The sequence below is a fragment of the Grammomys surdaster genome, unplaced genomic scaffold (assembly GCF_004785775.1).
Source record: "Grammomys surdaster isolate TR1022 unplaced genomic scaffold, NIH_TR_1.0 1164, whole genome shotgun sequence".
NCBI classification, from domain to species: Eukaryota; Metazoa; Chordata; class Mammalia; order Rodentia; family Muridae; genus Grammomys; species Grammomys surdaster.
Window position 1 is genome coordinate 528,983 of NW_021605583.1, and position 24,270 is coordinate 553,252.

The window sequence follows — 24,270 nt, forward strand, 5'->3', positions numbered from 1 at the left end:
AAGGGGAAGGGGGAGGGGAAGGGGGAGGGTTGGGGAGAGGGAGAGGCAGGAGAGAGAGGGGAGGGGGAGGGAGAGGGGGATGGGGAGGGGGAGGAGAGAGGAGAGAGAGGGGAGGAAAGAAGGAAAGAAAGAAAGAGAATGTAAATAGTTTTTCAACTCTAAGATGTTGAGACCATCCTTTTAAGTTCCAGTGTCTTTTCAAGTTTGAACCTTAACAGTTCAGATTCCTAGAACAATAGCTTCAGAATTTATGGGAAAGCAGTTTGATGGCATGTTAAAATAAGGGTAAACCAATGGAAACAGTCTCTGACTAGAAGAATGAAGAGGTCTTGTTTCTGGGATAGCCCAGTTTTATTTGTTTAAATGAGGTCAGGCATCTCTGCCCATTTCTTCTTTTGGAAAGAAAGAAGGACAGAAAGAGGGGAGCTTTATCCTCTAATTGTAACACTAAAAATATATATAAAGATAGAAGAATCTTAAATGTCCTAATGCTGAAACAAGATAGACTTGCCAATAAGGTTTGTTGAGCTCATTTTATATAGGCTGGTATTTAAAAATTGTCCAATTAGTTTTGGTCTCAGATGATGGAAGACCTTGGGTGCCATGTGATAAAACTTGAGTTTACTGGCCCAGAGGGTTTTTGAATGAAGAGTTTTGAGAGGTAGGATAAATTAGAGAAGGTAGAAATTAAGATTAGGGGAGCACATCAGGAGAGCAGAAATTAATAACAGAAATGGGAAAAGGACACACATGAAGAGAACTGTGGTGTGGATTTAATACTTAAATTTGGAGTTTCTCTAAACGTTATAGTTTGTGTCTCTAGAGAATGATGGCAAACCACCTTGTAAAATCAGACTCTAGAAACTGCAAGAGGTCAAGAGAATTGGAGGTAAGTTTTATGCCCTTGGAGCCTCTTACTGTATTTTATCTATTTCTGAAGTTTCTTTTCTTCAAGAAAGTGCTATTGATCAGTTCTCATAGTCACAGAGGTAGGATTATACCAGCAGGAACTGTGTTGACTCCACTTAGCTTTTTCATTAAGAACAGACCTATAGAAAGTATACGTGGGGATTTCTTCTTGGTAGCATGTGGCCTTAAATGTAATCAGAGTGAGTCCATATCTTTTTGGTACATGGGACTTTACATGCATAATTATTTGCTAAGATGAGTAAAATTCTTATAGGCAGGTCTGGGAATCATACTCAGATCTTCATATTTTAGTGGTGAATTCTTTCTTTTACTGTTGAGCTATCTGCTAATCTATATTGCAAAATTTTGCAACTGTTTGGCTGTTTAAAGTTTTATGCTTATAAAAAATATCCACTGGTAAAAGATACAAGGCTGTTTTTCATTGAGTTAATAGTCATTACCAAAATCTAAACAAAATTTAGCATTCTCAGCAAGGTGTCTCTTGTGTTTAAAGGTTTCTTTGATGATAAAAAATTTAAATGATTGATATTCAATCTCTAGTATTTTTTATCCTTGGTACTTTTTTTCAGTGTTGGAACCTAGTCCAGTGCTTTGCCACTGAAATAGCTCTCAACCCCAAGCATAGAGTTTCATTTTAAATTCTGAACTACTGGGGCTTGAACCTACAGCCATAAGTATGCTAGACAAACACTGTTGTATAGAACCATGTCCCCAGTCCCTCTGAAAAGTGTTCAGTTTGTTTTTTAAATGGAATATATGTGTCTTAAAGATCTTACCATTGATCTATTTTCTTTCTTTTCTTAGCCTCAAATGTCTGATAGTCCACAGGAATCCTCTTTTGGAAAATCAGATTCATCTCTCTCTGAGTGTTCTGGACTCTTTTATAAAGAGGAAGCTCTGGAGAAGGATTTGAGTGGTGATGTATAGACAATGCTTATTTTATGTATATTGACTGTATCATGCAGAAGATAGATTTTACAACCTACTCAATTTTTTGAACAGATATGAGCAAGGAAATTAATCTGATGTTGTCTACATATGCAAAGATTTTAAGGCAAGTAATTATGGTATTATTAAAGTTTATTTTTTCTTAGAAATCCTTTTCTCCTGAAAACTTAGTAGTGAAAAATTTAATTCTATGGCTTAAAAGTGTATTTGATACCTACAGATATGAAGTTTTACAATTCTGTGTCAATTCTTTACAAAAGATGAGTTGATTATTTTAAGAGAGTAATCACCAACCTGTCCCAACATCATTTGTCATATTTCTAGTGCTAATACCAGATTGGATATATCTTGGTCTCTAGATGATAGTGTTTTCTACATTTTAGACAGATATCTCTTTGAGAATGGTATTATTTGGTGAAATTAATGGGGTTAGAGTATTCACATATTTATATTTTATCACTATACATTTAAAGGCTGAATCTAAATATTGGTTTGAGAATATGAAGTATTACAAGGTGCTTTATAAGCTACTGGATAGTCACTGTACCTGAACAATAGTTTAATAATTTATGTAATTTGTTTTTAAAGTTATAGTACCTAAGATACACTTTCTGTGTTTTAAATAATCCAGAATATTTTCTAGAGTGCTTTAACTTATCCTGAAGATAGTAAATTAATGAAGCTGTCTCATGGACAAAGCCATGAAAATGAAATAGCTAACAGATGCAGTATAAAGAATATGACATTGATGATGTGTCTAGACTTTATAACTTGTTTAAATAACAACCTTTTCACTATTAGTGAAAGAGCAGCAGTTGATGCATCTTACATCGATGAGATAGATGGACTCTTCAAAGAAGCCAATATTATTGAAAACTTTTTAGTACAAAAACGAGAGTTCCTGAAGCAGAGGTTTACAGTGATCACCAACACCCTGCACAAGTGACGTGCCTGGGCCAGCTGAGAGTTGTTCCTTTGACTCCTGTGTTCTTTTGCTAGAGAAAATATGTATTAGACTGTAACTTTTTCTAAATTTAAAAGGGGTTTTAAGATAGATATTAATATGAAGTGTGTAATATTTCTCTTGCGGGTCAAATATTTGGTACATTATATAAAAATGTAAATTAAAAATTCTATACATGTTCTTTTCTTTATCCTTTACCCCTAAATTGTTTAGCCCTTCTTAAACTATGAAAGAGGACTCTGTTAATTTGATTATGCCTAACAATATTTGTTTAAATAGCAGATGATTTTTGAGATAGTTTTAAAATGTTTTTCTTGGCTGGTATTATAAAAGAACATCAAAACATTAAAGGTATTTTGTCCAGTTTCTTAGCATATAATAAAATATAACAGTGTGCTACTGCTATTTAATATTAACATTTGATTATTTTTAATTTTAACAATTATATTTGACTAATAAAAATTTGGTTTAAAATATTCTCTTATGATAAAAATAAAAACTGGAAGTTACTATAACCTGGCTATTTCTTTATTTTTTAAGTGTCGTGCTATATGGAACCCAGGTGAATTCATGGTGTACCTGCCTCAACCTCTCTTGTATCAACATTAAGGTTATATACCATCAAGCCTGGCTGTCAAGTGGCTTTTTACCTATTAACCACATTGATTTGTAAAGTTTATGAATTATATTTAAAAGTTTTAGCTGTAGGATGTGGGTGATATGGAAATTTGTAATATAGGACTCAGGAGATCATGGCTTTGGCAGGCCCCTTCAATCCTATGATAATATGAAGTTGAATTTGGTTTAGAGAAGTGGTTCTCAACCTTCTAAATCCTGCAGCCCTTCAGTACAGCTCCTCATGTTGTTATGACTCCCAATATAAAGTTATTTTTATTGCTGATTCATAACTCTAATTTTGCTACTATTAGGAATCATGATATACATATCAGTGTTTTCTGATGGTCTTAGGACTCCTGTGAAAGGGTTGTCTGACCCCAAAGGGGTCATGACCCACAGGCTTGAGAAATGCTGGTCTAGAGGATCTCTTATCAGACTAAAAGATTCCTCCTTTGATACAAATAAAGTACAGCTATGATTTTATTCAAAATTATCTATGTAATATATAACTACATTAGTTGGATCCAAAAAAATCTATCTTTACTTTTTAGCATACAGACAATTTGATCTTTTCTATGTGTATTTTCTAGTATAAGGATAGGGCACCACAAGGAATTTGTATTTTTAAATTAGGCAGTATCTTTTTACCTGGATGCTTGTAAACTTTAAAGTAAATTTTCATTCCATCAAGTTACTTATTTGTTTGAGGCAGGATCTGTGTAATCCTGGATGGCCTAGAACTCGTGTAGGCCAGGCTGTCCTTGAGCTCTCAGAGAGTTCCAGTTATTCTGCATAGATTGTTGGAATTAAAAGAGAAAAGACAACAAAACAGGAACGAGGTGCTGAATTTTGTCTTTTGTTGTTTTTGCTTCCTAGCGGTGTTTGTTATTTAGGTTCTCAAAGATGTTTGTTAAAGTAATAAAATGATGTATGGTGGTATGTATTCCTGGTTTCCTGTCTGTGCTTTACTGTAAGAGAATGCTTTTCATAAAACGAATGAATGTCACCTTTAATTCTAGCACTTGGGAGGCAGAGGCAGGTGGATCTCTGTGAGTTTGAGGCCAGCCTGGTCTACAGTGTGAGCTCCAGGACAGCCAGGACTACACAAAAAACCCTGTCTTGAAAACCCAACCCAACCCAAAACCAAAACCAAAACCCCCCAAAAACTAATGAATATAAAAGAAGAGGGATGAGATAAAAGGGAAAAGGGTGAGCTAGTGCCTGCCAGTCTAAATTGAGACTTCATTCTGTCTGAATCATTCAGAGGAGAGAAATTGTGTAATGAACCCCTGAATCTGGTTCCATGGACTTAACTGCAGGTGGGGGCAAATTCCAAAAAGGGATGGTTAAGAAGGAAGGCTATTATTGGTCTGATTTTAATGTCAAAGATTATAGTTGGTTAGGATACTTGCCATAGAAACTAAGTTTACCAGTGTTTTGAGGCCCCGCCCCTCTCCTTCCCTCCCCTCCAGTCTCATTTGATCACAGAGCCAGCAACAACCCTGGCTCATTATTTACTAAATAGGCCAGTGGCTGCAGATTCAGAAATCTCAAGACCTGTTGCTGGCCCTGAAGTGAATTAAGCAATATTTCCTCAACTCTTTCTGCGTTTCCTCATCAGCCTTCCTGACGTTGCAGGGGTTCTTTCTGTGGCAGTGTACCATCTCCCAGGTAGGGGACTCTCCCCTCTACCCTTTCCTTTCCTGGTCCACTTCTTACCAGTCTCCAGTTGGACTGCTGTACCTGGGTCCTGAAGATTATAGCAGGCTTCTGAAGCCTCTTTGTGTGCAGGCAGCACGCCACAGGGGAGAAGTGAAAGCAGGTGGTTTACCAACCACAGGATTGGTGTACTCATCGTTGTGGAAACAGCTAGTGTTCAGTCAGCTAAGGTGACACACTGGGGCAGGATTCACTCCAGAGACTTGATTTGTCCTGGATGCCTCAAAAGGTTTTTCTCTATTCTGACTTTTCCCAACTGAAAACCACTGCTTTGTATTCAGATGCAAACGTTCGTTTCTCCTATTTGCATTCTGGGAAACTGTCTCAAACCCTGTGGTTTTGTTCTGTAGCTTTCTATTATAGTTGGTACTTCAAGAATTTATTTTCAGTAAGTGGTTAATATAGAACTGCCAGAAACGGCACCGATATGCACTGCAATGGCAATCAGTTATAAAGTTATGTAACCACTTAGTGCTGTAGTATGTAAGGCAGCGTGTTAGGCGCGCTAGGAGCGGTAGGTATAGCGAGACTTTGTATTCAAATACTGCTAGGAGAAGTTGTAAAATGCACTGGCCTTTATCACACAAAACAGCAAGATAAGGGCCACCAGAAAGCTCTCCGAAGCCGCAGCGAGGAAGTGGGAATGCTGTGCTTAAGAAGCAGTTGACCCAGAAGCTGGAACTTGAAGGTTAAATTGCATATGCAAATTTCATCTGAAGGAGATGAGCAATATCCTAGGTGAAGAGAAAGAATGGTCATGAGTCTAGGGAGCAATCCAGCTAGGCTGGAGTGAGCAGCTAGGGTGGGCTGAGAGCACACAAGGTCTTCAAGCACCTGGTCGGGAGTTTCAACACTTGCAAGTAATTTGTGAGTTGTGGAGGAATGAATGATGCAGCCAGATTTACATGTAGGAAATGTAATTTTCATATCACTGGTAGAAAAGCATCTTCCCTGCTCATCCAGGTAAATTAGAATCTCTAGTCCTGATGAGCTATTTAGAGCTGGAGGCAGTTGTCTGAGGTCTCTAACCCTTAAGATGGTCCAGTGGCTCCAGGAACTCACCTCAATGAGTTTCTCTTTCCCGTTACGCCTCCAACTGAGAGGCTGCCAAAAGTCAAGGGCCCGAGTTTGGCAGTAGGAAGTGACACATAGGAAGGAGAAGTTGAGGCACCAGTGCTGAGGAAGATGGGCTTAGGATAAGAAAAAATTCGTAGTCTCAGAAGAGAGACTGATGAAAATAGAGTCACCCATGGAGAATTTTGAACCTGGGGAATTTCTATGTAAGCCATAGAAGTCATCTTTTTTCATACTTCCCCTACTGGCCTGTGCCACTATAGTCAGAAGAACTGTTGTAAGGAGGATGGGCAAGATGAATTCAATGCCCATAGAGAGACTGAAGAGAGATGTTGGCTGGTGGAAGAGCTGATTCAGAAGAGAAGAGTTGAGAGTCAGGTCTAAGACATAACTGGAGAATTTAAGAATCAAGATGAGTGAGTTCGAGGCCAGCCTGGTCTACAGAGTGAGTTGCAGGGCAGCCCGGGCTATAAGAGAAACCCTGTTCTCAAAAAAAATAAAAAACAAAAAACAAACAAAAAGAATCAAGATGAGATTACTAAGGGCACATGTTGAAATTTAAGGGTAAAGGTCTAAAGTTATACTTTGACATTTATGTGTTGATAGGAGGGAAAGGGTCAGTAGAGGAGATTAACATCTGCTAAGTATCATGGCATTTCATTACGATGAGAGATTAAGTAGGAGTCATTAACCTCTCTTAACCCTTATTTTATCTTTGAAAAAACTTGAGGTTTGATTGGGTTAAGATGTTTGCCTAAAGTTACCACCTAATAAATAAGGAAGCTGACGGGAAGCAGCATAGTTAGAGGGCAGCAAAGTTAAAACAGCAAGTGTTAGAATAGCTTGTCTCCCAAGCCAAGAATGGAAGCAGGCGTAAAGAGATGATGGCAGCCATATCAGGTACTGCAAGAAGTTTGAGGAGTGTCAATAGTGCCAGTAACATGGAGCATTGAACATACAGATATGTAAATATAATCTAACATGAAGACGCCAGAGAGATGGCTCAGTGGTTAAGAACACTGGCTGCTTGCCTAAATTATCCGAGTCTGATTCCCAGCATGCACGCGGTGGCTTACAACTATCCTTAATGGTAGTCCCAGGGAATCCAACACCTACTTCCGACCTCTGAGGTTACCAGGCATACACATGGTGCAAAGACATAAAACATAAAGTATTTATAATTTGTGTGTATCTAGTTGGGTTGTTCAATTTCACTCTGTAATGTAGCTAATCTACTTTTTATCAGGGAGTCTTAGTCTAAAAGGAGAAGAAGATAAACTCACTGTTTACAAAAGAAGAGTAAGGAAAGTCTAGATTTCTCTGCTTTTTTTCAAAGTATTTTCTTGAGACCTCTAATACTACTTATCATTCCTGCCTTTTAGTTCCTGCTCATTTCGCCCCAGAGACTGTATGTAGAGTGTGGGAATCTTGGAATTCGGTTTTCAGCTCCTGAACCAGAGAGTAGTGGGTTGTACTTACATTGCAAATAATCTTTGGACAGGACTGAGACAGGATGGTGCAATGACTCATCTGACCCCCTAGGCAGCAAGTTCCTCTTGTTGGATTGGGGACTTCAGTCTCTCAGCAGTGTCTAGCTCTTCCTTGAAAAGCTAAAATAATTCAGAGAAAGAAAATCTGTGGTGCATCTTATTGTATTGATCATCTAAAGTTAATAATACTGAACATTTGGGGGATATGTATCGTGTTCATAATCTTTCGTGGTCACTTAAAACCTTAGGCATGGTAAGAATTGTTATCTCTGTCTTAGAAAAGAAGAAAAAGCACAGGGAGGTTGAAAACCTTACTTTGGAAGTGACTTAAGATTTGAACCTAGGCACTCTGGCTATGCTTTTTAAAGGAAGTAACTTTTGAGTTAGATCTTGAACAATAGGTAGAGTTTTCTTTACTTTTTCTGCGTGCGTGCGTGCGTGCGTGCGTGCGTGCGTGTGTGTGTGTGTGTGTGTGTGTAAAGGTGAGAGGTTGATAGCAATTTGTTTTTCACCTTTATTTTTTGAGATATTTCTCTCTGACCCTGAAGCTGATCACTAACTGGGCTAGACCAATAGGCCAACGAACTGTGGAATCTTCTACTGTCTCAGTGTTAGGATAACAAGGCTTGGTGCTGGGCCCAGTGACTTTGTTATTGTTGTTGTTCTTTATGTGGGTGTTGGGGGTTGCATAGCAAGCAACTTACAGGCTGAGCTACCTCCACTCCTCCCACTCCCCACTGCTCTTCTCTCTACTGAGACAGGAGCTTACTTGGTAGCCCAGGCTGGCCCCTTATGCTCCTCCCTTTTGAGCACTGGGATTACAGTTATGTGCCACTACAACTGCCAAACAGTCTTCTTGTGTGGTTTCATTTTTCAGTGTTGTAATCCAATACAGGGAGAAGCACTTTACCTCTGATCTATATCCTCGGCTATAATTTTCTTAGGGAGAAGCTTTGGGAAGGGCATTCAAGGTGAAATGAATGTTATCTGGGAAAACAAGAAAGAGCTGGGCCTGACTAAATTGTTTAGGGAAATAAAAGGTCATGTGTGCTACAAATTTAGTATTTCAAAGAAATTGGATCATATACTGTAAAATAAATTGCCAGAAGAACATAGATCTTGTCTTTGGATAAGTTTATCTGTTATTTCTAGTCTGGACTCATGTACCTCTGATAACTTCTATGAAGTAAAGGATTGTAGCCAAAGTTACAAGTAACTTGTTCTAACTAAAGTTATATCTGACCACACCTCTCCTCATTCATGTACTCATGTATTCATCTTGGGAAGTCTTTTAAGTAGGAAGTAAGAGGGATGGTGTCCAGCTCCTAATTATAGGATAGGATTTTACTCTTGTGTTTAAGGATTGGTATGGTTCAGAATGGTACCATGTTGGTACCTTGAAAATGTGAAAGAGGAGAGAGGAATTTGGAGACTGTGTGGTTTAGGTTCACACTTCCCTCAAGCTTCCAGTTCACACAACTGTCTATGGGGGAATAAGCATGTGAACAGGAGATCCTGTAACATGTGTGTGCATGTATGCATGTGTGTACTTGTGCACACGTGTGCATGTATATGTGTGTACTTGTTTGTGTGTGCATACATGCATGTTTATTTGGTTGTGTGTATGTGTGTGTACATGTGTGTGAGTTTTGCTTCTCTTTTACAGTTTTGAAGAAATACGTGGAGAAACCATGTTAGGCTCGAAGCAGAGTCTGCCGTGCATTGCCCCGCTGCTGACCACTGTGGAGGAGACTCTGAGTGCTGTGTCTGCTCAGGTCCAAGGACACATTCCTGAATGGCTCAATGGCTATCTACTTCGAGTTGGACCTGGGAAGTTTGAGTTTGGAAAGGATAGGTAAGCCTAGATTTTAGAGAACAGTTTGAGTTTCTAGAACACGAATTCATTCCTGTTCATCTCCAAGATGAGTACTGGCACTCTTTCCCTTTGGTTACAGATAAGGAAACTGTTGCCTAGAAGAGGAAAAAAGTATTCTAAAGCCATTTTTTCTCCCTCACTCCCAGTTCAAGTTGTGAATTTGAAGTTCTCTTTGGGTTTAGGGAACCAAGGGAGCCATGCAAGAATCTCTGTGAGCCATTTCACTGCAAGATCCTGAAGGAAGGGCACCTTCCCAGTCACAAGGACCTCTTTCTGTTTTTCCTTTTTGTGCTCAGTATCTTGGATGCTTTCTTACCTGTCTTCCCTAATCATTGGGCTGATTTTTGCCCTGATGTCAACTCAAATTGCACTTCTTGTGGCTTCTCATCCTAAAACTACCAAAGTTGGTTGCATCACCAGTGCCCATCCCCTTGGTTTGTTTATTTTTAAAAAATTACCTATTTATCATTTACTTTATTTCTATGAGTGTTTTGTCCACTTTTAAGTATATGTTTCATGGATGTGCCTGGTGCCTGCAGAGTTTGTAAGAGGGTGCTGGATCCCTAGAAATGGGAGCTATGGATGATTGTGATGTAGGTGCAGGGAACTGAACCCATGTCCTCTGTAATAGCAACAAGAACTATCACCTGCTGAGCCATCTCTCCAGCCTTGTTTGTTTTTCTTTGTTTATTATGTTATCTGTGTTCCTCCACTAGGATGTAAGTTTCACTAGGGCAGAAAAGCTTCCTGATTTATCCAAATGTTCCCAGTATCTTCAACAGTAGCCTGTACCTAGCTAGAACTCAGTAAGTAGATACAATGGGTGAAAACCCAGAAGGTCTTTAGGATATCATTCCTCTGTGTGTCCAAGAGGGATATGAAGTGATGGGAAGAGATGGCTAGGAGACAGTCTGCTCTGTAACATTTTTAAATGTTAGACATTTTTTGTATGAAAAAAATGTGTGAACTATAGTAAAGTTATTGGGGTGGGGTGGAGATGGGCATGAACTACACAACACAATCGCCTTTAGCAATTTTATGCTACTCCTTGCTGGTCTTCTCCACTATTTCTATAGACTTATGTTAAAAACTGCAGTCATCTTGGGGCATGAAGAGATGGCTCAGTGGTTTATAGCACTTATTGCTACTGCAGAAGACCTGAGTTCAAGTCCCAGCGCCTACATGGTAACTTACAACCATCTATAACTCCAGTTCCAGGGGATGAAACTCTCTTTTGACCTCCCCAGGCATCAGGCATGCATGTGGTGCACATACATACATGAAAGCAGACACTCTAATGCACATAAAATAAAAAAAATCAAAATCAAATTTGATAAGAAAAGAATTGCAATCATCAGTAGATTTTTCCGTTCTACTTTTTAAAGATTTATGCTATCACGGCAGCAAGACAGCTCAGTGAGTAAAGATGTTTGCTCATAAGCCTGGTGAGCTGAATGCAGCACACATGACACAGAGAGAACCAACTCCAGCAAAGTGTTCTTTGACCTCTGCACATGTTTGGTGGAGCATACACACACACACACACACACACACACACACACACACACAAACACACACACACATATATTCACACTATCATAATTTTATGCTGCTACAAAATAGGGAGATCAGTATTTTTAATGACATGATGATTTTCCAGGGCTTATTATCTTTTAAAAATTGAACAACATATGTTTACCATAAGCCTACTGTCTAAACTACTGAGAAGGGTACAGTTCAGTGGCATTTTGAGTCCATTCGGCCTGTTGTGCCACCGTCATTACAACCGTCCACAGCACTCAGTTCATTTTACAGAACTGGACACTGCACTCTAAGAGTTAATGCCTTGCTTTCTTCCCTTCCCCCACCAAGTACCATTCTACCTTGGTCAGAGGCACCAGAGGCTGTGCCCATCTGTCACATCCCATCCTGCCTCTCCGTCTGTTTTTTAGAACTAGGCCAAGGACCAAGAGAAAGAGACATCTTCAGGATATTTTGAAGATATATATTTCATAACTGCATGTATTTTAACTTGTGAAACCTGGTATTCACTGAATGGTGTACATGCCTGAAGCAAGGAGGAGCACTCCAGCAGGGTGCTGCAGGAGGTTTTAAGGAGTTACTTTAGAAGTCTGATTGCAGCCGGTGGGGAGGAGGATGGAGGCCTAGGGAGAGGTTGAAAGTGGAGGAAAATCCAAGTGCACAAACCCATAGATAATATAGTGGGGATAAGCGGGAAAGCATAGATACACAGACATGAGCGAGAACACAGAAGTAGCTGTTGAAACTGAAAAAAAAAAAAACTAAGAGATTTTATAGATCCCAATGCAAATACATTTGAAAACCTTGAATAACTTTCCAGGGAATATGAATTACTAGAATGGACAGAGATGGACAGTTCAAGCAAACTGATGTTTTGGCAGCTGAACAATGGACTTAACAGATAGTCTCCTAACATGATTTCATATACATGTGAATATACAATATCTTCTCTTTCCCGTCGTCTCTCTTCATGCTTGTATCTTTATGCTAAAATAGTAAGGCTGAGTTGGGAACTGCTACAGGTGTCTTTTTTTTTCTATACCCAGGATAGATGTTCAGGGTTTCCACTGCTATGCAATGACTCAATGTCCAATGTAAGTAAGAGTAATGCAGTTAGAGTGAAGGTATTGATTTAGGGGCCAAAACCTAAGGAAAGCAGCAAGCCCCCCTCAGATGGCAGGTTAGCAAACCCAAGACACCAAAATAAACAATAAAACCAAACACAATAGTAAAATCCAAGGTGACGGGGTGTAGAACTGTGTGGTGAAGAAAACATCACTCAGAGTAGCTGCAGATGGACTATATTTAGGAAGGGTCCTTGTTTTTGTTTGCTGGAGATGTTGTCTTGCTATGTAGCTTAAACCAGCCTTGAAGTCAAGACAAACTTCCTGCCTCAGTGTCATGAGCCCACTATGCTAAGACATGGATTTCCACAAGTCATCATTCACCGAATGACTATATGAGTAACTTAGAGTAGGGTGAAGCCTGGTCCTAACTGTCAGCCCCTCAAGTGCTGTGATGGCAGGCTTGTACCACTGTGCTTAGAGATGAAAGACACATTTGGACAGATGGGAAAACCACCTCTTGTTCTTGAACAGAAGGACGGCATTTTAAAGGCACATTTCTTGTTTCTTATAAATACAATCTGATATCAGTAAAAATTCCAACAAGCTATTTACAGGGAATTAGATTAGTTATTATTAAAGTTCATATGAGAAATAAATATGTAAGAATTATCAAGAACACACTAAAATGAAAATTATTAGTGTTCTACAAGACATTAAAAACAGTGTAAATCCTCTACAATTGACACATTATGACAGTGGTTCACGGACAGGGGAACAGGTAACAGAAGAGGAAACCCAGAAACCGAGCCAGCAACTGATAGATATGGCACCTGAAATCTCGGGAATAAGAGGGACACTTCTCTACACTAATAAAAAAAGTGATAAAGTATGCAACATGTAAAAACTACACCTTAATAATTTAAACGGTACAGTTCAATAGTATCACATTTAGTCACGTGGTGAAACATTTTCAGAATTTTCTTATCTTGCAAAATTGGAACTAACCAGTTAAACAGCAATTTGTCATTTCTCCCATTCTCCAAGTCCATTAACCAACCTCATTCCTGTTTTTATAAGCTTGAATATTTCATTTTAATTTTAAAGTACATATACTAGGTGTGTGTGCCATCACATGCATATGGAGGTCAGAGGACAACTTTCAGAGTTTCTCTGGTGGTATGGAGTCTGGGATCAAATTCAGATCACCTGGCTTGCTGGCTTTTACCTCTCACCTACTTTGAACGCCTTATATAAGTAGATCTTACAACATCTGTTCTTTTAGAACTAGCTTGATTTACTTAGCGCAATGATCCTCAAGGTTCATCTGTGCTGCAACATATGGCAAGGTTCCCTCCCTTTTCAGTGGTGGATAACGACATGGTGTATACTGTAGAGAAGACAAAATTTCTTCTCATCCTCTTGGTCTTCACTAGACCCAAGAATTAAGTCAACAATGGGGAGGATTAGTAGTGAAAAAAAATCGTACAACTCTTGTTTGCTGATGTTTGTATGTACTTGGGAATCTGTGTAAGAAAAAGAAGAACTACTCAGTAACTTGTGGGAATGTGATAAGGGTGGGAGCCAGGGTAGTTCACTAAGGGACAGGGATGCCACGCTAGTGTTCGTTTAGCAAGGTTATACTGTTTCCTCTTTGCTTCTACTCCCTGTCTCCAGGTACAGAGACGACTGTCTTCCTTCTAGTACAGGAAGGCCATTGTAAATGAGGGGGATTTTCTTTTTTCTTTTCTTGGCTTTTTGAGACAGGGTTTCTCTTTGTAGTCCTGGCTGTCCTGGAACTGTCTTTAGTGACCAGCTTCCTTGAACTCACAGAGATTTACCTGCCTCTGCCTCCCAAATGCTGGCATCAAAGGCGTGCCCCACAAAAGCCCACTTCATGAGGGAGTTTTACTTTTTCCTTTTGGAGAGAAAATCGAAGGTCACCATGCTCACCTTGCGGCTGCTGATCTTCAAGTGTTTCAAAGTCAGAGGAGTGTGCTGAAGTGGCATATTTTGGGGTGACATGCATGAACCCTTGGTTTGGTTTTAGTCATCAGTAGATACTTCTAACTGTTTCTGTCTTTTGGCTCTGGTGAGTAATGCTGCCTGGATGAACAGAGACCAGCCCTGACTTCAAGAACCATTGTCTTTTCAGACAATGTTAGACTTCCTTGCCCATGCTGACAGCAAGCATTTGAGTCAGGGTCTTAGCTTAGGGTGGCCTCAGATTTGCAATCCTCCTGCATCCACTTCCTGGGGGTTGAGATCACAGGTATGTATCAATACACTGGCTGCGGTAACTTTTTTTTTCTCCTGAAACAAGGCTACAAATTTTTAAAATTTAATTTAATTTAATTTTTGCCTACATGTTTTTTTGATGTTCCACGCTTTAACTTTTATTTTGCACCTGTCATGACATATGTATGGAGGTCAGAGGACAACATGCAGGAATCTCTTCTCTTCTTCATCCTGTGGGTTCTGGGCATTGAATTCAGGTCATGTTAACCGTGCTCCATCACTTTGTTAGGCAATTTCTTTTTTTTCTTTTTCTTTTCTTTTTTTTTTGTTTTTGGTTTTTTCGAGACAGAGTTTCTCTGTGTAGCCCCGGCTGTCCTGGAACTCACTCTGTAGACCAGGCTAGCCTCGAACTCTCGAACTCAGAAATCCACCTGCCTCTGCCTCCCAAGTGCTGGGATTAAAGGCGTGCGCCACCACCGCCCGGCAGGCAATTTCTAGTATAATCATAAGGGTAGAATGATTATGCAAGGAATAAAACAGATAAAATCTATAGTAAACAGAAAATTTAATACATTTAAGATAGAAGGCTGAATGTTTCATTTTAGGAACTTGTTCTGATTTGGGAAATGCTTTTTCATGTTTTCTTAGCCACAGGGAAAAGAGCAGAATTATCTTAGGGCTTACCATTGTAGGGTTTTACTGCAGCCCATTGGAAAGTGAGAATTTTTTTCTAATTTATTTTTTTAATTCCCCTTACATCTCAATTACAGCCCTCCTCCTCTCCTTCCAGTCCCTGCCTTACAAATCCCTCCCAAAAATTACCCCCCCTTCTCCTCAGAGAAGAGAAGTCCTACTTGGGGACCACCCCACCCTGGGATATCTAGTCCTAGCAGAACTAAGGACATCCTTTCCCACTGAGGCCCCCCGCAAGACAGTTCAGGTAGGGAACGGGGATCCAATGACAGGCAACAGAGTCAGAGACAGCCCCCCCGCCCCCGCTAGATTTTAGAAAGGAGTTCCAGGCCATAGGGTAAAGGTCATTCCATAATTTCAAGTTCTCTGATCGAGTGGGTGGCTCTGGGGACATTTGCCTCTATTATCTTTATATTTGGATGGCAGAAAGATTCTTCCACTCATTTTCACCCATCTTTCCTTACTCGTAAATGAACCTCTATTCTCTTCTCCCATTGGCAGATACAATCACTGGTTTGATGGAATGGCTTTGCTTCACCAGTTCAGAATGGGGAGGGGCACAGTGACATACAAGAGCAAGTTTCTACAGAGTGACACATACAAGGCCAACAGTGCTGGAGATAGAATTGTGATCTCGGAATTTGGCACGCTGGCCCTTCCGGACCCATGCAAGAGCATCTTTGAACGTTTCATGTCAAGATTTGAGCCACCTAGTAAGCAGCCCTTAAAATGACAGTGATCGTTATTTAAATGAGTATTTATACAAGTAAAAATCTTGAAATATATACATTTTCAAAAATTAATTCTTATTTATGTTTATGTGTCTGTGATGGGTGCCCATGAAGGTCAGGAGCAGGTGTTGAATTCCGTAGAACTGGAGTTACAGATGGTTGTGAGCTGTTCTATGTGGGTGCTAGGAACGGGATTCAGGTCTTCTGGAAGAGCAATATGTGCTCTTAAATTTGAAGACATTTCTCCAGCCCTTGAAAATACACATTGTGTGTGTGTGATTGTGTGTGTGATTGTGTGTGCATGCGCACATGTATGAGGGGGCAGGAGAGGGGGGAGGGAGAGAAATCACTGGCATTTTCTCCCTGGAGTATGTGTTCAATATCTACTACCTGGTTTCAGCCATGACTGACAACACCAGCGTCAACTTTGTGCAGTACAAGGGTGATTACTACATGAGCACGGAGACCAATTTTATGAATAAGGTGGACATTGAAACGCTGGAAAGAACAGGAAAGGTAATGTGTAGGCCCAAAGTGAATAAAATAGATCCTAATTTTCTTTCTATTCAGAGTACCTTGTAGAATCTAGACAGTTAAAGAAGTCAGAGTTTCATCCCCACCAAACAAAGGCATCTGTTAATTTAGGTTACCATCACCCTCTGCCAGCATTGGGATGGGTTGTGGGGTTTGTTTTTCTTAAAGATAAGCCCAATTTCTACCTTAGTTTTAACATCATAAGGTCCAGGTGTAAGGGAAATAGCCCTGACAGGCTTACACTCCTCCTAGACACAATGCCTGTCACACAAGAGGTTGTATAGACCCATGTTGCCTTGAAACATTAATTAATAGCATTTAAGGACAATTTTGTTTTTGATACAGTGTCTTTCTCTGTAGTTAAGCTTGGCTTGGAGTTCACCATGTACTTTAGTCCGGCTTTGAACTTGTGATCCTCCTGCCTCAGTCTCCCAAGTGCTGGGATTTCAGGTGTGCCTACCTCAGTGTAAAATGTTCATTTTATTCTTGATTATAATTGTTATGCTTATTTTGAACTTTCCTGTGATATTAGATAAACCCATACTATTTTTTTGGTGGCAACTGTGGCGCCGCTGGTTTTTATTGTTTTGATTTTTCATCTGTTTCTTTTTCCTAAGTAGGAAAGATGATTTAGATTTCTCAGAGGTTTCTCAGATCACACTCACAATGTAGATGACGTGCTTCTGTGATCTATGCTAATTTATGCTATTAAAGATCTATTGTGCATCATTTAGAGTTCTGCGTGCTCTGAAACCTGCAGGTGGACTGGAGCAAATTCGTTGCTGTGAACGGAGCAACTGCACACCCTCACTATGACCCGGATGGGACAGCGTACAACATGGGAAACACCTATGGGCCGAGAGGTGAGGAGAAGGTGGAGATGTTTTTAGATATAACTAGGAGTAAACTGTTTCCCAAAGCTCCATTATATTTAAAATATACGCATGAATGTTGTAGTAATTATTTAAATCGGCCTTTGGCTCAAGCCGACTACCTAAGCTGTGGTGGCTTTGTCTAGCTCAGCCGCCATGTTCTGTGGCCAGAGGCCATGTGTGTGCAGCAGCTAGAACCGGCCTGCCAGAAACACCAGCCCTGCCACCCAGGAGACACCAGCGTGGGAGATGGCTCTGCCAATCTTCCACGCTGTCTCCGAAAGGCTAGGCATTGCCCAGGCCATCCCGCCATCCCTGCGGGCCCAGTAAGAGAATGAGACTCTAATTCTTATAGATTAATCAAAGGCTTTATATGTTTGGTAAAGCTCAATAATAATATGCCCATACAGAGAGTTGTTTCCCAATCAGCTAACCTAAATAAAAGTAGTTACCCGAACTGCTCCTCATACCTGCGTGGGCTTCCATCCTCCTACATCTCTGCCCTCCCTAACTCCTCTTCCTTTTCTTCTTCCTCTCCCAACTCCTCCTCTTCCTCTCCTTACTCCTCCCACCTTAGCTCCTCCTACACATGAAGGCATCAGAAAGCAGCCTCCAAAGAGGCATTACTGAAGATAAAACTCACGGTTTATCGTTGAGTCTCTGTTCTGTTGTCCTTTTGTACCTATGCTTAGCAACTGATTTCCTATGACATTTTCAGTGTTAACTTACATCTTTATGTACCATTATGATCTGGGGTATAAATTGTAGGCATTTTTAGCACATATCTCTTGAATATGAACTTTAAAGACACACTATATTATAGAAGCAAGAAACGTAAAACGCTACAGGAAAGACATATATTGGGAGGGCCCACTGTCTATCACACAGGAGTAACTAACTACAGATGAAGCCGAGAGCACAGCTGGATGGCATTCACAACTCGATACCATACCACTTTGCTGATCATCAACACACTCCCAAAACTGCTGCCCGTCTGCTCCAGAACATTCTGGTAGCTAATAATTGCAACTAATGTTTATTCAGTACCTAAGATGGGCTAGGGATAAGCAGACTTCTCTGTGTTTTCTTCTGTCATCCGTACACACCCACTCTCAAAGGCCATGTTATCACCCATGCTTTACAGATGAGGCCTGTGAACTCCCAGGATGTTTAAGTCATTTGCTTGAGCCAGTTTCCATGTCTCTGAAGCTAGACCCGAAACCAGGCCTGACTATACACGTCAAGGCTTGCCGTGAGTCATTCTATTAGACCATTTTATTAGTTTTACATCACCAAGTCCAGAAGGCGATGTTGATATATTTAATATCCCGTCTCCACCTAGTCACCACTGCTTCCTCCACTTGCGCAGGACTTCGACACTTATACACCCACTCTCTTAGGGAAGGCGGATTTGGGTTTCTGTATCTGAGAACATGTGTTTCTGAACAAGAGTGTGTTGGCTGGGGGTATTAGATATTTATGAGTGTCTCTCTTGACTAGTAGTCAGACTGTTGTCTCCAGTCAATGAAACCTGTGCTATGGTTGTGTTATAGCTCTGGTGAATAGTTAGTTGGCTTTGCGGTTTGTTCTTCTGTATGTTTATATCCACATATATGAATGTGTATGAAAATGAATGCAGCAGTTTTAGCCTTTATTAACTTAGGTACAGATAGGATGTCCCTGATATCCTTCACCCAGCTTGGTTTTTGTTTTTGTTTTTTTACTTTCAGAGGAGGGTTGATCCTTGAAAATTGTTACAGCAAACAGCAGACATCCTCCTGGGGAAAAGAGTTCAACGGGTAGAGTGGCTCAGTAGAGTTTGTGTTTGTTTTGTTCTGTCCATCAGTTTTTGATCATTAAAAAAAAATCACTTCTTGTTAACTCTATTAACCAGTTTATTTTGAAACTTATTTATAATATGGAAAACATCATTTTTAGTTATATGTTTTTAAAATAGTCACTAGATCATCAATCTCAACCTAGAATGCTTGCTGTCAGGGTAGATCACTGGGCTCTATCCATCTGTATTAGCAGAACTGAAAAGAGGCCGAGAGTCTTTACTGTGAACCGCAGGGGATCTTGGTACATGGAGCCTCTGGATCTCACTGAGAAACCCAGGCACTGATCATGACTGTCAGGCTTGCTACTCTGCCTCAGCTTCTGGAGGATCTGCAGATCATATGCAAGTACAGAGCAAGGCGGGGCTGTCTTTGCATCCCTCAGTGTGTTAGGTGATTCTCTACCATAGTGCCTTCGAGATGCCTTCAGGGCCTTGTAGTTAGAATAGTTCAGTGGCTAGATGTTTACATTCAGTGAATTGCACAATCCAATTGCCAACACTGGGATTCTAACCAATGCTTGACATGCTTCTCTTCTCTCATTTGATTACCTGGTTCCACGAGAAGGTTTTGAACTGGAACTCCGTGTGTATGTAGGTGTAGGACGCATGGGACACGTTTGGGAAGTATAATAATCCTGATTGTAATTTTAAAATACCTGTAATACACTTCTACTTTTAAGAACTTTAAAAACTGTAGAGAGAGGACTAAGAAATAAATGTGCAAATCATAACAAAGTTTTAGCCTTTTCAGATATTTTAAGATCCTCTTTACAAATTAGCAAAAATTCTTCGAACATTGTATCAACATAGTTATTTTTTAATACTTCAAATATGTTCTTCATATTAATCTATCATTGTTGTCTCTCTCCCTCCTTCCCTCTCTCTCTCTCACTCTGTCATTTTACAAAACATAATGTTTCCTATATACATAGTGGTTTCTCAAAACCTGCCTGTATCTCCACCCTGAACACCTGCAGTAATTTGTACTTATTGCTCATTCAGGGTTTTTACCAGGATGTCAACAGGCATTACAAAACCAAGCCTTTGGTCTTTTCTGCTAAGCTTTCTCAAAATGAGTTCTCCCCATTTCAGTTGATGGCAACTCCATCCTTCCAATTGCTAATGGCAATTTTGAATCATTCTTCATGTTTCTCTCTCATATCTCCATCCAGTTAATCAAAAGATTCATCTCAGCAATGCCCTCAAAATACCTTCAAAATCCAGCACCTCACATCACCCCTCCACGGCCACCTCATGCCATCACCGCATGGCCTTTCTTCCAGATACTCTCAAGTCTCTTTCTCCTTCTTAATTAAGGTCTACTTGACTGCCACCACATGCTTAGTAATGAATGGTAAACAGGAATGCCCACCCGTACACAACCACCCCAGCCCCCAGCTAGCTTGTTTTACATTACAGTTCATATCGGCATCAGATGCATATTTTGCTCATATGTTTTATTAGAATTTGAATTTTAGAGAGGAATAGATTTTATCTGTTCTGTGTACTGCTATAAACATGAGTTTGGGCTACAGTGTTTAGAATACTCACAACAGTGTTTGATTGGTGACCAGTAAATGGCCGAAAAATAAATGAACCAAGAAAAAATGCTGATTATTTTGTTCTTCTAGAACAGTGGCAATTGTGAAATTCCACATTATGCAAGTTCATCATGTCTTACACTGCAAATTATAATACCCGGAAGATAGTTCAGCACCACTTAAATATTCTTTCACGGACTAGCTACATAAACATGTGCTCTTAGTTAACCCATCAATAACTACGGCACGCCCACTAAATACCAAACCCTGGCAAGGGAAAGGGTCATCCTTCATTCTAGAATGCAAATAGAAATCGTAAAGGAAGAATTTTCTCTTGTCCAGGTTCTTGCTATAATATTATTCGTGTTCCTCCAAAAAAGAAAGAGCCTGGGGAGACGATTCATGGGGCGCAGGTGCTGTGCTCTATTGCTTCCACCGAGAAGATGAAGCCTTCTTACTACCATAGCTTTGGTGAGTCCGTAGATGAGGGAAGTTGCTCTGGGCTTTGCCTTAACGTGGCTGTGTTAGAAAGATTAGTTTTGACAAGTATCACCTTGATCATTTATAAGAGTGTTATGGTAACGAGACCCGGATTGCATTAATAACAGTTAAGATATTCTATCTAGTCCTGTAGTCCTTGTGCTAGCCTGCAGATTGCATGAAGGGATACGGCTACTTAATATAAGTAGTTACTAGAAGTGTTTTAGTCAATGTGAAAGCCCTAAAGTAATAGTCACACATGACTTCACGCGCGAGTGCATGTGTGTGTGCGAACCTTATATTCTGCACGATTGTTTCAGCCTTTAATGTTTTGTTAACTTTTGAGATGTTTTAGCCTTTATTCAGAACATTTATTTTATGTATTATAAATTGAGATAGCCAAATATTCCTGAGTCCTTACTCCCAGTGTGTACTGGAAAAGGATTAAGGAATAAATACACTGAGCATAAATAACACTTTAATATTGTGCCGCTTTCTCTTATTCTTAAACCCAAATAATTTAAAATGGGGAAAAAACCCAACTAAGAACATTAACCCAAGTGTTCTTAGCGGATTTCTTTTCTATGAAGAAACAGGAAATATGTCCAGTCAAGCTGGGAGAGAGCGAGGTCTTGCTGGCTAGTGTCTGCTCATGTCTGGCAGTCACACAGCAGTCACACGCGCAGCCATTCAGACGGTTCCCCTTCCTGCTATGCTTCAGCTCTCTCTAGTTTGCCAAGCAACAATTTATTGTCTCCCGGAACCTTTTAGGAATGACAGAAAACTATATAATCTTTGTGGAACAGCCTCTAAAGATGAAGCTGTGGAAAATAATCACCTCTAAAATCCGGGGAAAGGCTTTTGCTGATGGCATGAGCTGGGAGCCCCAGTATAACACGCGGTTTCACGTGGTGGAGAAACGCACTGGACAGGCTGAGTATCTGAGCATATTTGTATTGAAAACGTCGCCCCCGGAGCTGAATTTTCACGGGGTGTTGTTTTCTTCTGCTGGTTAGACTGGCTACTTATTAATTAGCACGGTGGACATTGTGTGTTGGGAAACTAGGGAGATGTATTTCAGTGGATTGAATCAGAAGGACACAGGAAGCTCTCTCATCACGGGGTTTCCCATGCTGTAATGGTACACAGGGGTGCGGTTTACACAGAGCCCTTCCGCCAATTCTGCAACGACACTTTAAGGCTTAAAATAGCTGCATCTGGGACTTCTTGGTGTGCCAGTACCATACCCCCACGGAAGTCCACGCATGTCGGCTGAATCTCTTATTCTTCATTATTTAGTGCCATTGTTTTTGTCTATGTTTATCTCTAAGGGCTAGCCTTCTAAATTAAACTTGCCCCGATTTCATTACAAAATTATCTGAATATTGAATGTACTTTTCAATTAGTCACTTAATTTATAATAAGCATCACAAGCAACAGTGTTTTCTATAAATCTTGTAATTAGAGTCTAGGATCTATCTATCCTGTAAAACACTAGATTGCATTTTAGAAGGGCTTTTAAATTAGTCACAACAATAGATTGGTTTGTGTCAAACAGCCTCAGTTCACTGAGTAACATGAAGAGAGATGACTTAAGCAAGCAATGCTTAATCAAAGTATACTTGCTTTTATAGTCTGATTTTTCTTCCTTTATGCCTACTGACCATGACATGTAAGTGGGATATGTATCCCTGACCATGGCCTGCAGGCAGGGATGTGTATTCTGATATGGCTTGTGAGTGGGGTGCATATCCTCCTAACTTGAGTTTTGCAGCTTTATTTCTGAAAGAGGACAGAAAGGGGGGGAGGGGAAGGGAAAGGAACGAGAACTGAGTGTGTCTCTGCGATGTCTGTGTGTCCTGCAGCCTCTTCCAGGAGTGTACTACAGCAAGCCTTTTCTTACCTTTCATCAAATCAATGCCTTCGAGGACCAGGGCTGTATTGTGATTGATCTGTGTTGTGAGGATGATGGGGGAAGCCTAGACATTTACCAACTAAAGAATCTCAGGAAAGCTGGAGAAGGGCTCGATCAGGTAAACATCTTGCACTTCTCTACCTTCTGAGTTCTGGGATTAAAGCTGTATGCCCCCATGCCAGGTGTTAACGTTTGATTTTTAAGGATGTTGCTTGCTGTATGTTGATTATGGGCAGTTATAGAGCAGTATAAACTTAGGTTTCAACAGCAACAACAAAACAAGCAGAAAGCATCTCGCATTTCCCCATGCGCTCCTTTCCCCCAACATCAATATTTCAATTTCTGTCTTATCTATTGTTATTGTATGCATGTATATGCATATGGTGTGTGTGTGTGTGTGCTCTCGAGAGTGGCGTGAGCCGGGAATTGAACTCAGGCTGTCGGGCTTGTGCAGTAAACTCTTTTACCCTTTGAACCACATTCTCGCCAGCTCGATATTGACTTCTTACATTGTAAAACATTTGCCACAGTTGATGAGCTAGTATTGATCCATTATTACCAGAGTGCACAGTTCTTAGGGCTTGCTTTGTGTTAACTAATCAATCCAATGACTGTCTAGTTCTGTTTCACACACTCTGTAGTCCAGACTGGCCTTGAACCTGCAGCATCTTCCTTCCTTGATCTCTCTCTCTCTCTCTCTCTCTCTCTCTCTCTCTCTCTCTCTCTCTTATTTTTTATTTATTAAGTACATTATAGCTGTCTTCAGACACACCAGAAGAGGGCATCAGATCATCAGATCCCATTACAGATGGTTGTGAGCCACCATGTGGTTGCTGGGAATTGAACTCAGGACCTCTGGAAGAGCAGTCAGTGCTCCTAACTGCTGAGCCATCTCTCCAGCCCACTTCCTCAATCTCCTGAGTGATAGGATTATAGCTGTGTACCATCATACCCATCTTAGACTGACTGACTCCCTCCCTTCCTCCCTCTTTCCCACAGTCCCTTCTTCCCTCTCTTTCCTTTTCCGTCTTTCTTTCCTTCCTTCCTCCCTTCTTCCTTTATCCCTTCCTCTCTCCTTCTCTTCCTTCTCTTCCTTCCCTCCTTCCTTCCTTCCCACTTCCTCCCTTCCTCCCCTCCTTCTTCCCTCCTTCCTACTTCCTCCCTTCCTCCCTTCTTCCCCTCCTTCCTCCCTCCTTCCCTC

At 40.5% G+C, this 24,270-nt stretch overlaps 1 protein-coding gene across 5 annotated transcripts in view; it reads left to right on the forward strand.

The window, feature by feature from the left end:
* LOC114635083 (testis-expressed protein 12) overlaps positions 1–24,270 on the forward strand; it is a 31,443-nt gene that overhangs the window by 1,426 nt on the left and 5,747 nt on the right. For 3 of the 5 annotated variants that reach the window (XM_028783755.1, XM_028783757.1, XM_028783754.1), the window contains exons 2-11: positions 824–889; positions 1,735–1,846; positions 1,933–1,984; positions 9,410–9,598; positions 15,658–15,869; positions 16,288–16,403; positions 17,182–17,284; positions 21,017–21,145; positions 21,926–22,086; positions 23,020–23,187. In XM_028783755.1, coding sequence (XP_028639588.1) covers positions 827–889; positions 1,735–1,846; positions 1,933–1,984; positions 9,410–9,598; positions 15,658–15,869; positions 16,288–16,403; positions 17,182–17,284; positions 21,017–21,145; positions 21,926–22,086; positions 23,020–23,187 — 1,305 coding nt within the window. In that variant the 5' untranslated portion in view covers positions 824–826. Of the gene's footprint in view, positions 1–823; positions 890–1,734; positions 1,847–1,932; positions 1,985–2,679; positions 3,193–4,985; positions 5,132–9,409; positions 9,599–15,657; positions 15,870–16,287; positions 16,404–17,181; positions 17,285–21,016; positions 21,146–21,925; positions 22,087–23,019; positions 23,188–24,270 lie in introns of those variants that run through there. The other 2 variants (XM_028783756.1, XM_028783759.1) reach the window with 2 other exon arrangements.